Source organism: Rhagoletis zephyria, unplaced genomic scaffold, assembly GCF_001687245.7.
Source record: "Rhagoletis zephyria isolate East Lansing unplaced genomic scaffold, Rhagoletis_zephyria_1.1 Rzeph_scaffold_00418, whole genome shotgun sequence".
Classification (NCBI taxonomy): Eukaryota; Metazoa; Arthropoda; class Insecta; order Diptera; family Tephritidae; genus Rhagoletis; species Rhagoletis zephyria.
Window position 1 is genome coordinate 205930 of NW_016157502.1, and position 15049 is coordinate 220978.

A 15049-nucleotide genomic window follows, 5' to 3' on the forward strand; every position below is an offset into this window, starting at 1 on the left:
TGCAAATTTTCATGCAAATCCGTTCAGTCGTTCCCGCATATTAAATAAATTGAACTTTTTTAACAGGTGGCAACTCTTAAAAAGGAATAGCCTATTAACCAATCTGGATCATAAGCTATCTGCGTACAAAATTTCATGCAAATCCGTTCAGTCGTTTCCGCGTGATGATTTCCCAAACATCCAAACATACAAACTTTCACATTTATAATATTAGTAAGAAGTAAGATTAGTAAGATAAGATTAGTAAGATAAGATAATAATTTTCTCACTCCATGTAATGTTTATAGTTTATGCGAATCTTACGTAATTGATAACTTGCTATGTATTGAATTGTCACAGATCAATGGTGTTCTAAATAAACTTAATCGAATTTTAGATTTAATATTTGTTAGCTCTAATATTAATTTTAAGCTCTCGCATGCGGCCAGTTACATCTCGCCTTCCAATCCGCATCATAGTCCACTGGTGTTGGAAATTGAATTTTTTAAATATTTTGAACTCCCAGGTAGTAGTAGAACAGTTGCTTTTAACTACTCGCGTTGTAATTTTGTGGAATTAAATAATTTGTTTGAGCTGGATTGGTCTCGGCAATTTGAAAATGTGGATGTAGCTGGCTGTTACGATATTTTTAAATCTATTATAGTTGACACTTGCGTGAGTCACATCCCGATGTTAAGTGCTAGACCTTCGAAGCGGCTATGGTTCTCTAGAGAACTCAAACGACTAAGGAACTTGAAGAATAAGTTTTATAAAAAGCAAAAGCATTCTAATGATGTTAATTTTCGTGAGCGGTATGTGTCTTACAGAGGTAAATTCAACAAACTCAAGAAATCTTTGCATCGAAATTATATTCGTAACATAGAAAGCAATATTAAATGTACCCCCAAGGCCTTTTAGAGTTACATAAAAGCTAAGAAAAACTGCTCAAATATACCTGCATCGGCTCATCTTAAAGGGGTTTCAGCTAATTCCATCTCTGATGCTGCTAATCTGTTTACCAAATTTTTTTCTTCGAATTTTATTTCAGACAATGCTGATCATGGCTTTGTCCCTTAAGATCTCCTGTTTAATTCAGATACTTCCATCAACTTTGGGAAATTAGATTTGACTGTCGAAGATGTCATTGATGGCATTAATCAGCTTAAGCCATCCACTAATACAGATGTTGATGGCTTATCGGTCGTTCTAATTAAAAGTTGTCCTGCCTTGATTAAGCCTCTATGGCACATTTTCAACATGTCACTTGCTGCTGGAGTCTTCCTTGATGACTGGAAATTGACTTTTTTTACGCCTATCCTTAAAAGCGGCAATAAAAAAGATATTGAGAATTATAGGCCAATTCCAAGCTAACCACAATTTCTAAACTGTTTGAGTGCATAGTTAAGGACAAAATATACTTTGCCGTCAAACATATGATATGTCCTAATCAACATGGGTTTGTTCCGGGCAGATCTACCTTAACTAATTTAGCTACCTTTACGGAGGATTGTCTGGATACCTTTCAAAGGGGTTTTCAAATGGATGCAATCTACGCACATTTTTCTAAGGCGTTTGATAGCTAAACTTGAGCTTCTAGGCTTTCACTCCCAATTTCTAAAGTGGATAACTTCCTATTTAGATAACAGACAATGTGTCGTTCGACTCGATAATGTATCGTCTTACACTTTTGTTGCTTCCTCTGGTGCTCCCCAGGGTAGTGTCCTACGCCCGTTACTATTTGTCCTTTTCATTAATGATATTTCCTTATGTTTTTCCAAGTGTAATTATCTTCTATACGCGGATGACCTGAAGATTTATTATGAAATTAAATGTACAGAAGATTCATCCATTCTCCAGTGTGAGTTGGATAACTTATATAGTTGGTGTGTGCGTAATCGTTTGTTCCTCAATATTAGTAAATGTCACTATTTTTCTTATGCGAAAGTTTTCAGTATTGTTCCAACATCTTACTACATCTCAAACTCGCCGCTAAAGATAATAAGTGAATGTAAAGACCTGGGTGTCTATTTTGACTCCAAGCTCAACTTCACAACTCACATAAATTATATTGTTTCTAAATCGTTCGCTATGCTGGCCTTTATTCGTCGAAACTGTTCTTCGTTTTCTGATCCCTATACTCTCAAACTGTTGTACTCGTCCTTAGTTCGGTCCAGGTTATAACACGCGGTATTCGTTTCGTCATGCTGTCCATGTTAATATATTAGAGTCTGTTCAGCGAGCTTTTGTGCGCTTTGCTTTGCGCTCGATGAATTTTGTAGATCCCATTCCATCCTATCGCCCTCCTGCCATCCTGCGCCGTCCTGGCCGTTGACATTTGTGTACCACAAGTAAACAAAGAATAAGCGAAAAGAAGAACGAGTTGAAACTGCCAAAACAGTTCACTTTACAGCGAAAAACGTGTTTTCATTTTGCTAAATGCGAAAATATTGCATTTTTCATCTAATCTTTTAGAGAATAGGTAACGTTTTAGTGCACTCCATTGCTTTGCAATTGAGGCTGCTTCAGCAAACGTTTTAGTGTACTCCATTGCTTTGCAATTAAGGCTGATGCAGAAAACTGCGGCAACATCTCACCGGGATTGATTAGTTAACTTGCTAATGGAGGCTGCTTGGAGCAGAACCAAAATTATTCTGAGGAAATGCTGTTAATATAATAATAGAGAAACATTTCGGGAACGGCTTTGCCGTGCCCTATGTACACAAAATGCCGCGAATCGTCCCAGCGCTACAACTGCATCTACGCTTCTTGCATCTTGACGGCTGTCGCAATTTAACACACAGCACTTCATTGTATTAGTTTTTACGCAGTCTTCAACTCAAAAATCACTCACAAATTGCAAATTAACACAATTTAAACTGATTTTTAACTTATAATTCAAATTTCTTCTTCGCTGATTTGTAAACAAAGGTTTATTTACAAGTCAAAATCGGCAAAACCAAAGTAGCGGTACCACTGACGGCGCCACCTTTGTTCGCTGTACCGTGGTTGCTTACTAATAAACCTCATGTCCTTAGAGTCTAGGCGTGCTATGTTGTCGATGTGTTTTGTGTTTGATATCTGTGCGGGATCAATAGATTGTCCGTACCTGCTCATGAAAATTAATTTTAATGTTCCCTCACGCATTCTCCGCTATAATGAATTGCTTTTCGTGGGTATAGCTAAAACTGTTTATGGGATGAATGCTCCTTTTAGGAGGACGCTAGCACAGTTTAATGCGTATTCTTCTTCCTTAGACTTTGATTTCTCACACTCTAAGTCTACTTTTAAGAATCTACTTGTAAGGCTCTTGTCATAAGGTCTTTGTATTTAACTATCATATAGTCTGTAAACATCCTGTTTGTTGTTGATTAATAATAAATAAATTATACAAGGTTTATACTCAAACTCGCGAACAAACGCCACGGGCGGCCAAAATTAACTATTTAGTAGTGAATCAAAATCTTCGGCAGCTACATCAATTTTAAAAGATGAAATATCGCGATCGTATTTAAAATTAAATTTACGAATAAATACATCTTTGGTTCTAATTTTAGTCTATATATATGACTTTATATCATCCGAAGAAATATCTTTAGCAAATTTAGAGACAAAGATTGATCTTCTNATTTAAAATTAAATTTACGAATAAATACATCTTTGGTTCTAATTTTAGTCTATATATATGACTTTATATCATCCGAAGAAATATCTTTAGCAAATTTAGAGACAAAGATTGATCTTCTCGGAAGAATCACAACCAACTTTTTGGTAATGCTGTCTGATACGCGGGGTTCCGAATTATTCGGAGGAACTAAGTTAGACAGTGCAGCTTCAGATGTTGATGGCAACATTGTTAAATCAACAGTTTGATTGACCTTATTATTTTTAGATGTAGACTTAGTTGATATGGCTTTAGATAACGGAGGCTCCAATGCCTGAGGTAATGGAGAAGAAAGATTAATAAGTTCCAAGGACTGGGATGGAAGATTTTTCTGACTAGGTTCAGTGACTATCTTTTTAAGTGGACTAATAACACGCCTACCTTTATTTTTTCGGCTATCCACATTTTTTCGTAATGCTTAAATTTCTCGACAAGAACCAACAGATCCTCCCCGATCTCAGAAAAACCATTTCTGGACTGCTTAAAGAATTTAAATAAATCAACTTCGGTTGATCTACATTTTTGACAAGACCAACGAAGAGCCTTTCCCTCACCCTACCGCTCAAACCAGCACATTTTATATGGACAATCCCATCGCAGAGCCAGCATGACACATAGGAGTCGCTTTAAAGTGGCAATTGGTGTATATACACGACATGTCTAAAATGATATTTATTTATAGGTTTTAGAAGCAAAAAAGCAAAACAGTTTTGAAAACGATGTATCAATCAGAGAACCAATCAGCTGGTAAGTATCGGTTTGAAAGCTATGTAGCGAACAGTTTTAAATACACGGTATGTTTGACACCTAATAAACACAACGCAAACAGCTGTGACAAAGATGAAACAGCAGAAATTACAAAAAGACAAAAAGAGCAAACTCAATGTGCACAAACAAAAANGAGCAAAATCAATGTGCACAAACAAAAACAATTGTACAACAACAATATATTATATGAAACAAAACACTAGGCACAATTGCANAAGAGCCTTTCCCTCACCCTACCGCTCAAACCAGCACATTTTATATGGACAATCCCATCGCAGAGCCAGCATGACACATAGGAGTCGCTTTAAAGTGGCAATTGGTGTATATACACGACATGTCTAAAATGATATTTATTTATAGGTTTTAGAAGCAAAAAAGCAAAACAGTTTTGAAAACGATGTATCAATCAGAGAACCAATCAGCTGGTAAGTATCGGTTTGAAAGCTATGTAGCGAACAGTTTTAAATACACGGTATGTTTGACACCTAATAAACACAACGCAAACAGCTGTGACAAAGATGAAACAGCAGAAAAGCAAAAAGACAAAAGGAGCAAGATCAATGTGCACAAACAAAAACAATTGTACAACAACAATATATTATATGAAACAAAACACTAGGCACATGCAATTAAGAATATCAAGTTAAATTAATCAAATTTACAGGAAATTTTGATATTTTACTTATCTTCAAATTGTGCACCAGACGTTTAATCACACTTTTTTTAATTTTTACTTTATTAAGCGTAAACAGCTTTATAAAACACAAAAATATTATGTGTATATATGTGCTAGTTGTATATGTGTATATATGAGCTAGGTAAAATTCTGACGTTCGTATTGACCACGAGAAATGTCAAATTTTTACTTTGATCCGACAAAATTTCCTCTTCTATCAATTGGCACAGGCCCTAAAATGGCAACTCAAGATTCGACTTATTCCGATAATAATCATGTGTTTACATATGCAAAAGACCATGTAAATGTTGAAGGGTGCAACTATCGGTTCGTGTCTTTAATAAATCGTGGTGTATTAGTCGCCAAGTTTTTTGAAACCGCCCGGCAGTTACACCATTCCTATGTTTTTTGCACACACCTACATAGTNTATCAATTGGCACAGGCCCTAAAATGGCAACTCAAGATTCGACTTATTCCCATAATAATCATGTGANTTTTACTTTGATCCGACAAAATTTCCTCTTCTATCAATTGGCACAGGCCCTAAAATGGCAACTCAAGATTCGACTTATTCCGATAATAATCATGTGTTTACATATGCAAAAGACCATGTAAATGTTGAAGGGTGCAACTATCGGTTCGTGTCTTTAATAAATCGTGGTGTATTAGTCGCCAAGTTTTTTGAAACCGCCCGGCAGTTACACCATTCCTATGTTTTTTGCACACACCTACATAGTATGCATGATTCAATAATAAAAGGTTTGCTCAGAAAACAGTTTTCTCGCTCCCTCCTGACAAAATCGGCTCCCTTGGCAAGGCACTGTTACGTTTATACGCACGCATTATTTGCAAATAACAATTTGCAAAATGGTAAACTTTGCCGTATAAACGCTGGGTTAATTTTTTATTTGCAAATAACTACATCACGCAAATAAGTATTGATTAGTGGTACTATTTGCAAATAAGCGCAAGACGCTGCCATTCTTAGGATATCTGCACACTTGTCATCCAATCATAGTTGCGTTATCGTCTCGCCCTGAAATCTTGAGCCGAGCACATGCATTTCAGAGGAGATCTGCACACTTGTCGTTATCGGCTAGTTATCGGCAAATCGTAGAAGATGCAGAAACGGATAAGTACCGCACTGTCGTTTGCTAATCGTTGTGCACGCATTGTTTGTTTACATTTTATGGGGAAAAATTAGTGAAAAAGGGAATATTTGCATAAAAATTAGTATTTTTTGCATAAAATCTGTGGAAATTATTAAAAAGTGGATAATTGCATTAAAATTCAATAAATGTAAGCGTTTAACCTATAAAATAAAACGAAATTGTAAAAAGTCTCTGTGTGCATGCACAAAACACATTTCAGGAAAAGAAAAGAAAAGAAAAGAAAAGAAAAGAAAAGGAGAGATTACTGAAAAATGATGACTAGAATTGTTGCAGCACAGTCTATATTTTAAAAAAGAAAAGAAAAGAAAAGAAAAGAAAAGAAAAGAAAAGAAAAGAAAAGAAAAGAAAAGAAAAGNAAATACCTGCTCCAAGTGAATTTTTAGACGCCAAATGAATTGAAATATCACGACCGAGTGTGCGAAAGTGTAGTCGTCATGTAATCGTTGCATCATGATTGTGACGATGAAGCAACTATGATTGGACGACCAATGTGCAGAAAGCCTTAGGTTAATTTTCCTTTTCGATGGTCATCTTATTGCCTTTTTATAATCAAGACGTTGTCATTTTTAACTTTATTTTCCTTTTCGATTCTCATATTACTGCCTTTTTATAATCAGGCAATATTAAAAAAGAATTTTTCACCATCGAATAAACAGTGAGTTAGGTATTTGCAAATAGCTTACGTATAGACGTAGTAGTGTGGGTTCGTGTGTGTGCAAAGCTTTTGCACAGTATACCAGTCAAGGCGAATTTATACAAGGTGGTGTTGATGGCGAATTTATATTTTCGCCGAGGTACGTCTTAATGTCAAAATGATGTGTTTGTTGTAAAATGAATTCGCCTTGTTTAGAACAAACACATCATTTTGACATTCAGTAGTACCGCGGCGAAAACTTAATTCGCCATCAACACCACCTTGTATAAATTCGCCTTGATACCAGTAGAAAAGGTTTTTGTTTTTGTAGCTGTTTCGTGGTGAAAGTCCTTTATGGAGACCAAATTTCCCCACAAGAAATTGAGGACATGGTTGCTTATGCGTCCCAAAAGACAGAATATTACAAAACATTAAAAAAAGTCTAAGGTAATACAATTATATTCAACTAAAAATAATCACAATAATTTACACTTATGAGTTAATGTGATAATCATGTGTAAAAACTCTTTTCAACTATTATTTTTCACAAAATAATTTTGGGGATCAGATTGCTCTGAGCGCTTGTGTTGTTTACCAAGAAAATGCAGCCCTGTTGGTTTTTATTTCTGTATTGCATCGCGGTGAGTTTCTATTTCTTGGTAATTCGGTTTGTGAAATGGTAAACAAATTATTTAAATTGATTTATTTGATGTGTATAACATTTCATTAATGCAATTTTCTGTATTTTCAGACTATTAATTACAAGCACAGCATCATCAACGGTGATTGCAAGAACTACTGCAATCCCTGCGGTGTTTCCTCTTGGTAAATGCGTCGTGGCCAAGGGTGGTCTCCCAAATCGGCCGGGAATAAGGTTAGTCATTTTAAATTGTATATCTATATTCGTCGATATTATATGACATGACATCATTGCAGGCTCTTGTTGCAGAACAAAACGCCGCAACCACTGCTGTGGTAAATATGTTCCAGCAGAACTGCCCACCGCCGTCTGTGTAATGATTTCGATAGCTGAACAAACGCCATCTCCTGGGCATTCCCACAGCTTGCCGACACTAGCTATTATATCACGTGTGAATGCAACTGCGGCTAAATTTGGTTATTAACAGTGCAATAGTACCATGTCATTGGCAAAAACACTAAGGGCTGCTGGCACATAAAGGTTGTAAAGTTTTTGGTATCGATGAACTTACTCGAAGAAGACGATGGCCGAAAACATATGATGAAACATCTTCTGGCATGCCTTTGACAATCGTTAAGTCAGACGGAGGCTTCACATACGATATTTCACATATGGCTGGAATTCGTTATAGGCCTTTCGCACGAGGCGATTTTTCAGGCAACAAAAGTTGAATGCGGAGTTGAATGAGAAGTTGAAAGTGAAAAAGTTGCCATCCCTATTCAGACGAGGCGATTTTCGATTCAACTCGAATTGTTGGTTACATTATTTAAAATGAGTTTAAATCGCCAAATTTTATCAATTGGCGTAAATTTGGTAAGCCAAGCGTTGGTATAAGTGCTTTTAGCGAAGCTGAAAGATAAAATAAGAGTAAAAAAGTAAAAAAGAAAAAAAATATGTATACACAACAGTGTTGGCACAGTGTTTTTGGTACAATTGTACTTGTTTGATACAATTTCATTTACAATATACTTTCCTACTACGCAGTACTTTTTAATACAATTTTGTAATGAATACTAAAAATATATAGCTCTGAAAATTCACAGCAAGAAATTTTTTGTATTCTCTTTTGTTCGCCAGTTCGTATTTACCTTTGTAAGTTTTGAAAAATGGCTTGAACGAACCAGTATAATACAGCCTAGGCAAATTTTTAAAGAAACTTTTCGATACTAAGTTTTATTAAAACAAAATGTCGAAGTCAACTTCATATAGAAAGAAAGTCTTCGTTAGTTATAAGAAGAGATTTTCTTAAATATAATACCTTTACGGCACTCACATATTGACAAGATTTACTATTTATTTTATTATTCTTTAATTTTAACTATCTGTTTATAAAATATAATGTATTCTTTAAGAAAAACTGTATAAACCCAAGATTAAATCTATGCGAAACATCCAAAAACCAACATACTTTCGTAAAAATTTCAAGCTTTATCAATATTCTTTAGTTTTTAGCCCATTAAATTTTAGTATAATACAGTGCAAGTTTAAAGTAGCTGGGACTTACCGTTGAACTTGGCATTTTTTTTTGTCGACGATGTCAGTCATTTTCTTCCATACGAAGTGTGTTCGACGATTTTTTTATATGGAGAAAATTAGCAACACCTTCATCAAAGAAATCTTAAAAAACTTACTTATATTAAAATTTAATTGCTAAAAAACCGCACACTCAAAATAAATCTAGGAAATCGAATTAAAAAGCTCGAAATTTTTACGAAAGTGTGTTGGTTTTTTTTAATGTTGCACAAAGTTTGAACCTTGGATTTGTACGGCTTTTCTTAAAATATAAACCGTATTTTTACAAAAAATAATTAAAATTTAATAATATTAAGACAAATGGTCAAATCTTGTCGTAAAGTTTTGATAAGCACTTGAAATGCTATAAAAATGTCAAATTTTAGTACTGAATCCAAAGAAAATGTCTCTTTTATCCATTAATATCAACTTAAATATGCTTTTTGTTAAGATGTATACCTGAAAATGTGTGCATACATATTTGCGTTAAATGCAGTACATGTGCACGTGGAATCAATTTGTAAAAGTGTAAAATACGTAAACGTATGTACATAAACAATAAAACTTTCTCATGAATACCATAAAATCATTGGTCTTGAAGGGAATGTACTAAGAAAATATATGAGCGAATTAAAAAGTGTATACAATTTATAGCCGAAAAGTACATTTTTTGTATAGATTTCGTACTGAAGGAACGATTTCATTTCCCAACACTGATACAGAATGTAAAGAAACAGGCAACTTTTAGTTGAAAGCAAAAATCGCCTCGTCCGAACGGCCTTTCAACTAATTGCTTTCAACAAAGTTGGCGCCAGCCAACTTTGAGCTCGTTCAACTTTTTTTCCTTGCAACCCTGTGTTTGTTTACATTCTGTATCAGTGTTGGGAAATAAAATTGTTCCCTCAGTACGAAATCTATACAAGAAAGGTACTTTTCGGCTATAAATTGTATATACTTTTTAATTCGCTCATATATTATCTTAGTATATTCCCTTCAAGACCAATGATTTTATGGTATTCATGAGAAAGTTTTATTGTTTATGTACATACGTTTACGTATTTTACACTTTTACAAATTGATCCACGTGCACATGTACTGCATTTAACGCAAATATGTATGTACACATTTTCAGGTATACATCTTAACAAAAAGCATATTTAAGTTATTATTAATGGATAAAAGAGACATTTTCCTTTGGATTCGAGTACTAAAATTTGACATTTTAATAGCACTTCAAGTGCTTATCAAAACTTTACGACAAGATTTGACCATTTATCTTATTATTATTCAATTTTAATTATTTTTTTTAAATACTGTTTATATTTTAAGAAAAGCCATACAAATCCAAGGTTCAAACTTTGTGCAACATTAAAAAAAAACCAACACACTTTCGTAAAAATTTCGAACTTTTTAATTCGATTTCCTAGATTTATTTTGAGTGCGGTCTTTAGCCCATTAAATTTTAATATAACAAAGTTTTTTAAGATTTCTTTGATGAAGGGGTTGCTAATTTTCTGACAGCTGACATCGTCGACAAAAAAAATTGCCAAGTTCAACGGTAAGTCCCAGCTACTTTAAACTTGCACTTTATTATACTAAAATTGAATGGATGGAATGAAAGATTTAATCTTGGCTTTATACAGTTTTTCTTAAAGAATACATTATATTTTATAAACAGATAATTAAAATTAAAGAATAATAAAATAAATAGTAAAATCTTGTCAATATGTGAGTGCCGTAAAGGTTTTATATTTAAGAAAATCTCTTCTTATAACTAACGAAGACTTTGTTTCTATATGAAGCTGACTTCGAGATTTTGTTTTAATAAAACTTAGTATCGAAAAGTTTCTCTAAAAATTTGCCTAGGCTATATTATACTGGTTCGTTCAAGCCATTTTTCAAAACTTACAAAGGTAAATACGAACAGGCGAACAAAAGAGAATACAAAAAATTTCTTGCTGTGAATTTTCAGAGCTATATATTTTTAGTATTGATTACAAAATTGTACTAAAAAGTACTGCGTAGTAGGAAAGTTATTGTAAATGAAATTGTATCAAACAAGTACAATTGTACCAAAAATGCCAACACTGTTCTGTATACATACTTTTTCTTCTTTTCTACTTTTTTACTCTTATTTTATCTTTCAGCTTCGCTAAAAGCACTTCTACCAACGCTTGGCTTACCAAATTTACGCCAATTGATAAAATTTTGCGATTTAAATTCATTTTCAATAATGTAAATAACGATTCGTGTTGAATCGAAAATCGCCTCGTCTGAATAGGGATGGCAACTTTTTCACTTTCAACTTCTCATTCAACTACGTATTCAACTTTTGTTGCCTGTAAAATCGCCACGTGCGAATGCCCTATTAGTGGACAGAGCACACCTCAGTATATCCAGTAAAAAAACTGTGGTGAAGTCCTTTATGGGAATAAAGTTTCCAGAGGTGAAATTTTAGGTAGCATACAATTTCTTACACGCATGGTTGCTTTTCAGCACCAATGCAAGAAACTTAAGAAATATTAAAAAAAAATATGCGTATAGTGCATTAATTTTTGAAAGAAATACCATATAATGTATATACTCTGATTAGTAATATGAAAAATGGACTAGAACCACCGTTTAATGTTATATTTGATGCAAATTAATTTTGGCACTCGGGACGCTCTGCGCATTGCCACTGAATAAGAGGTTACTTAAAATTACATCCCTGGTCCTTCTACTCTCTGTATTGCATCGTGGTGAATTCACATTTCTCAGAAATTTAACAACAAAACAAAACGAAGTGAGTATTTTATTTGCTAACTTTTTCGATTTCTATTGTTTAATGTAAATTTTATGTTTTTAGGATATGTTGAGGCAAAAAACAAGGCGCAGTTGGAAAATGAAGTGATTAGTACGAAGTAGCAGCGCAGGCACATTTGGAAAATTATGCCGATAAGCAAGATAGAATTTGGGAAAGTAAGTGCCTGGGTGCAGCATATCTATGTATTAAAAAAGTAATTAATTAAATGAAATTGGCCCGTAGTTATAGTCAAAATAAAGTCGACTCTAAAGTTAAAAGCAGCTTTTTGACATAACTTTCAATGGGATATCTGTCAAAAAAACCTGCTTTTAACTTTAGAGTCGACTTTATTTTGACTATAACTACGGGCCACTGTGTTTAATAGAAATGTTATTAATCGAGTGGCGTTAGTTAAGAGGTGCTCCAAACATTTGGCGAACTTTTTTTCGCCTTCTCAACGTGCTAAGTTACAAGTTAAGATGACTACCACCACGGCCGGTAGGAAGTCCGAAGCAAAGGGCAAACAACCTTCCAGGAAGCTGCCTGCTGTCCCCGAGTCGTAGCTGAAGTTCAGCAAGAAGAAGGTCAGCAAACGTGCAACCCGGTCAAGCGTAAACTAAAGCGCTCTGCTGTGATTGCACTCCGCAAACGTGAAAACTTGTTGCATCTGAGAAATATCAAGCAAAATATCTCCGTGATGGACGCCGTGAGAATAAGTTGCGCTGCCTGGCAAAGAAACGCTGCTCATTCTACGTGCCTGCGGAAGACAAATTGGCTTTTGTGATCTGTATCCGCGGTATCAACAAAGTTGCACCAAAAGTGCGACAGTTTGTTCTGTGTTCGCCACATTAACCACGGTTTGTTCATCAAATTTAACCGTTAATATGCTACGCATTGCCGAATCCTATATCACATGGGGTTATCCAAATCTTAAATCAGTTCGTGAATTGATCTACAAACGTGGAATTGTCAAGCATAACCATCAACGTGGCCCAATTTCTGACAACTTTGTGATCGAACGCAAATTGCACAAAGCGCACGATATTAAGTGCACGAAATATTCACTGTTGGATCCCACTTCAAGAAATCTAACTAATCACAACGTTGAGGTAGGTGATTTCGGTAACCGTGAAGATAAGATCAACAAACTGCATGCGCAAGATGGTTTAAAGAAATTTTTTGGTGTACAAGGTGGAGTATATTTATTTCACAAAAAAAATATATAATGTACAAAAAATTAAATGTTTTTTTTTTAACTTTCTGAAGGTTTAACCCGCAAATATGCCAAATGGAAGGCAGCTTATATTCATGATTCCTTGAATAATGTCAGAATTCCATTGCCGTTTGTAAAGTCCATTTGAAAGGGCTCCATTCCGCAAATTTATTTTGTTTTGGTTTTTCAGCTCATTAACGATGCACCCAGGATTGCATNTTTTTTTTTTAACTTTCTGAAGGTTTAACCCGCAAATATGCCAAATGGAAGGCAGCTTATATTCACGATTCCTTGAATAATGTCAGAATTCCATTGCCGTTTGTAAAGTCCATTTGAAAGGGCTCCATTCCGCAAATTTATTTTGTTTTGGTTTTTCAGCTCATTAACGATGCACCCAGGATTGCATTTACCGTCTATGAAAATATTTCATGAAGCGTTCCAAAATAAGCTCCGAGCAACTAAAAGTTGGTTAAGCTTAAGTGAAATAGTTTCTTATTAAATATTTATTCCTGTTATTTATTAAAAAAAAATCAGGTCAATATTAATGTATGAAATGAAGTAAATAAAAATCTAAGAATATATTTCTTGAATATTTTGTCATAGAGCCGTTGTTAAATAAAGACATAACTGTGTCGGGCATTGGTCCGGACGTATCTAGAATTAAAGCATTAGAGAGAGATTGTTATACAAGCTCAACGTGGTAATTTAGGTATACTTACATATGTATGTATTTACCTGTTACTCGCCTGGCATATGCTTCAACTGCGAAAATAATGACATTTATAATTTATTTAGATGCATATTTTAGCTAAATGTTATATCGTCGCCTAGATAAAAGATCGTTGCATGTTACTTTCGGCAGGTTTCGGGAAATCACAATTGAAGTTTGGGATGCAATTTCTCAGAAACTCGACTACATATTTTCTCCAAAGTGTCGGAGAATGCTATGTACTAGTTCACGAAATTCTTAAATTATCTTATTTTTTAGTTTACTGTCAACCATTTATGAGTTTAATAAAATTTTGTCGTAGACGCCAAATGTGATAACATTTTTTATAAATTAACGATACTTTACACTAATCAGCCCAATCGTGAGTCTCGCCCAAAAAAAAATTCGCCAGAAATGTTTTCACCCACCTGTAGTGAATACACCGTAACGAAAAGTAAAAAGGTGACCCGGTTCGAGAAAATGAAACTAATGATAAGGCTGAATATGTCGGAAACTAAAGCAGATATTTAAAAACAGATGACGCTATTTGAAAGATCTGGATTAGTTTAGTACGATAGCATTACTAACGTAATTTGTACCAAATGATTTTAGTCAATTACTCGGAAACTAAAGATGATATCCAAAAAACTCCTAACAAAAAAGCGAAATATCTGATTTTAAAATATATAACTGCATCTTTAACTAAAAACTGTCAAAATAACGCTTACGGAAATTTTCCATCCAAGCGACGATATTTGAATGTGACTGGCATAATTTCGAACCTGTATGTAAAATTTCGGGAAAATGTTAAGAAGTATAAGTTGCGTTCGACAAGTCAAAAATTTGTAATAGTTTTTCCAAATTTTTACTGGATGGCGTTCGATAACGACAAAAAATTATCCAACACACAAAAATTGAGAGAGCAAGCGTTAATTTTGATGCAAGAGAAGCGTTCATTTTGTACTGGCAAAATTTTAGTCAGCAAAAATTATCCAACATGAAAACATATGATCACAAAACATATGGTTGTAATTTTTGTAAACAAACAAAATTGTATTTTTCGAGTTTTGGTATTTATATGCTTTTTGGCTGCCTGCTATGTGACTTTATGATAGCGCCAACTAGTTTTTACTTCTAGAAATGTCCCTGGCGAATATTGAACGTTCACTTTCCTTTTTTCTTCCATGGAGGCAACATGAATTTCAGTTTGTTTACAAATAAAACATAAACAAAGTCAGC

The 15049-nt window shown here is 34.3% G+C and overlaps 1 protein-coding gene across 4 annotated transcripts; it reads left to right on the top strand.

The window, feature by feature from the left end:
- The first annotated feature begins 11663 nt into the window (after positions 1-11663).
- Positions 11664-13556, top strand: LOC108359600 (60S ribosomal protein L7-like). 4 transcript variants are annotated; one of them, XM_017611522.1, is made up of 5 exons: positions 11664-11888; positions 11952-12102; positions 12274-13079; positions 13343-13422; positions 13480-13556. In XM_017611522.1, the coding sequence occupies exons 3-5, from the start codon at positions 12773-12775 to the stop codon at positions 13531-13533; spliced, it is 441 nt and encodes a 146-aa protein (XP_017467011.1). In that variant the 5' UTR covers positions 11664-11888; positions 11952-12102; positions 12274-12772; the 3' UTR covers positions 13534-13556. The 4 variants fall into 4 exon arrangements, with proteins under 4 accessions (XP_017467011.1, XP_017467009.1, XP_017467012.1 ...); XM_017611520.1 differs by having other exon boundaries at positions 11952-12064; XM_017611523.1 differs by lacking the exons at positions 13343-13422; positions 13480-13556 and adding an exon at positions 13155-13309 and having other exon boundaries at positions 11952-12064.
- Positions 13557-15049: the final 1493 nt, after the last annotated feature.

Coding starts and splice junctions, on each gene's coding strand:
- LOC108359600 (XM_017611522.1), top strand. CDS start 12,773: ATGCTACGCATTGCCGAATCCTATATCACATGGGGTTATCCAAATCTT. Junction 13,080..13,342: donor GAAATTTTTTGGTGTACAAG/GTGGAGTATATT, acceptor AACTTTCTGAAG/GTTTAACCCGCAAATATGCC. Junction 13,423..13,479: donor TCAGAATTCCATTGCCGTTT/GTAAAGTCCATT, acceptor TTGGTTTTTCAG/CTCATTAACGATGCACCCAG.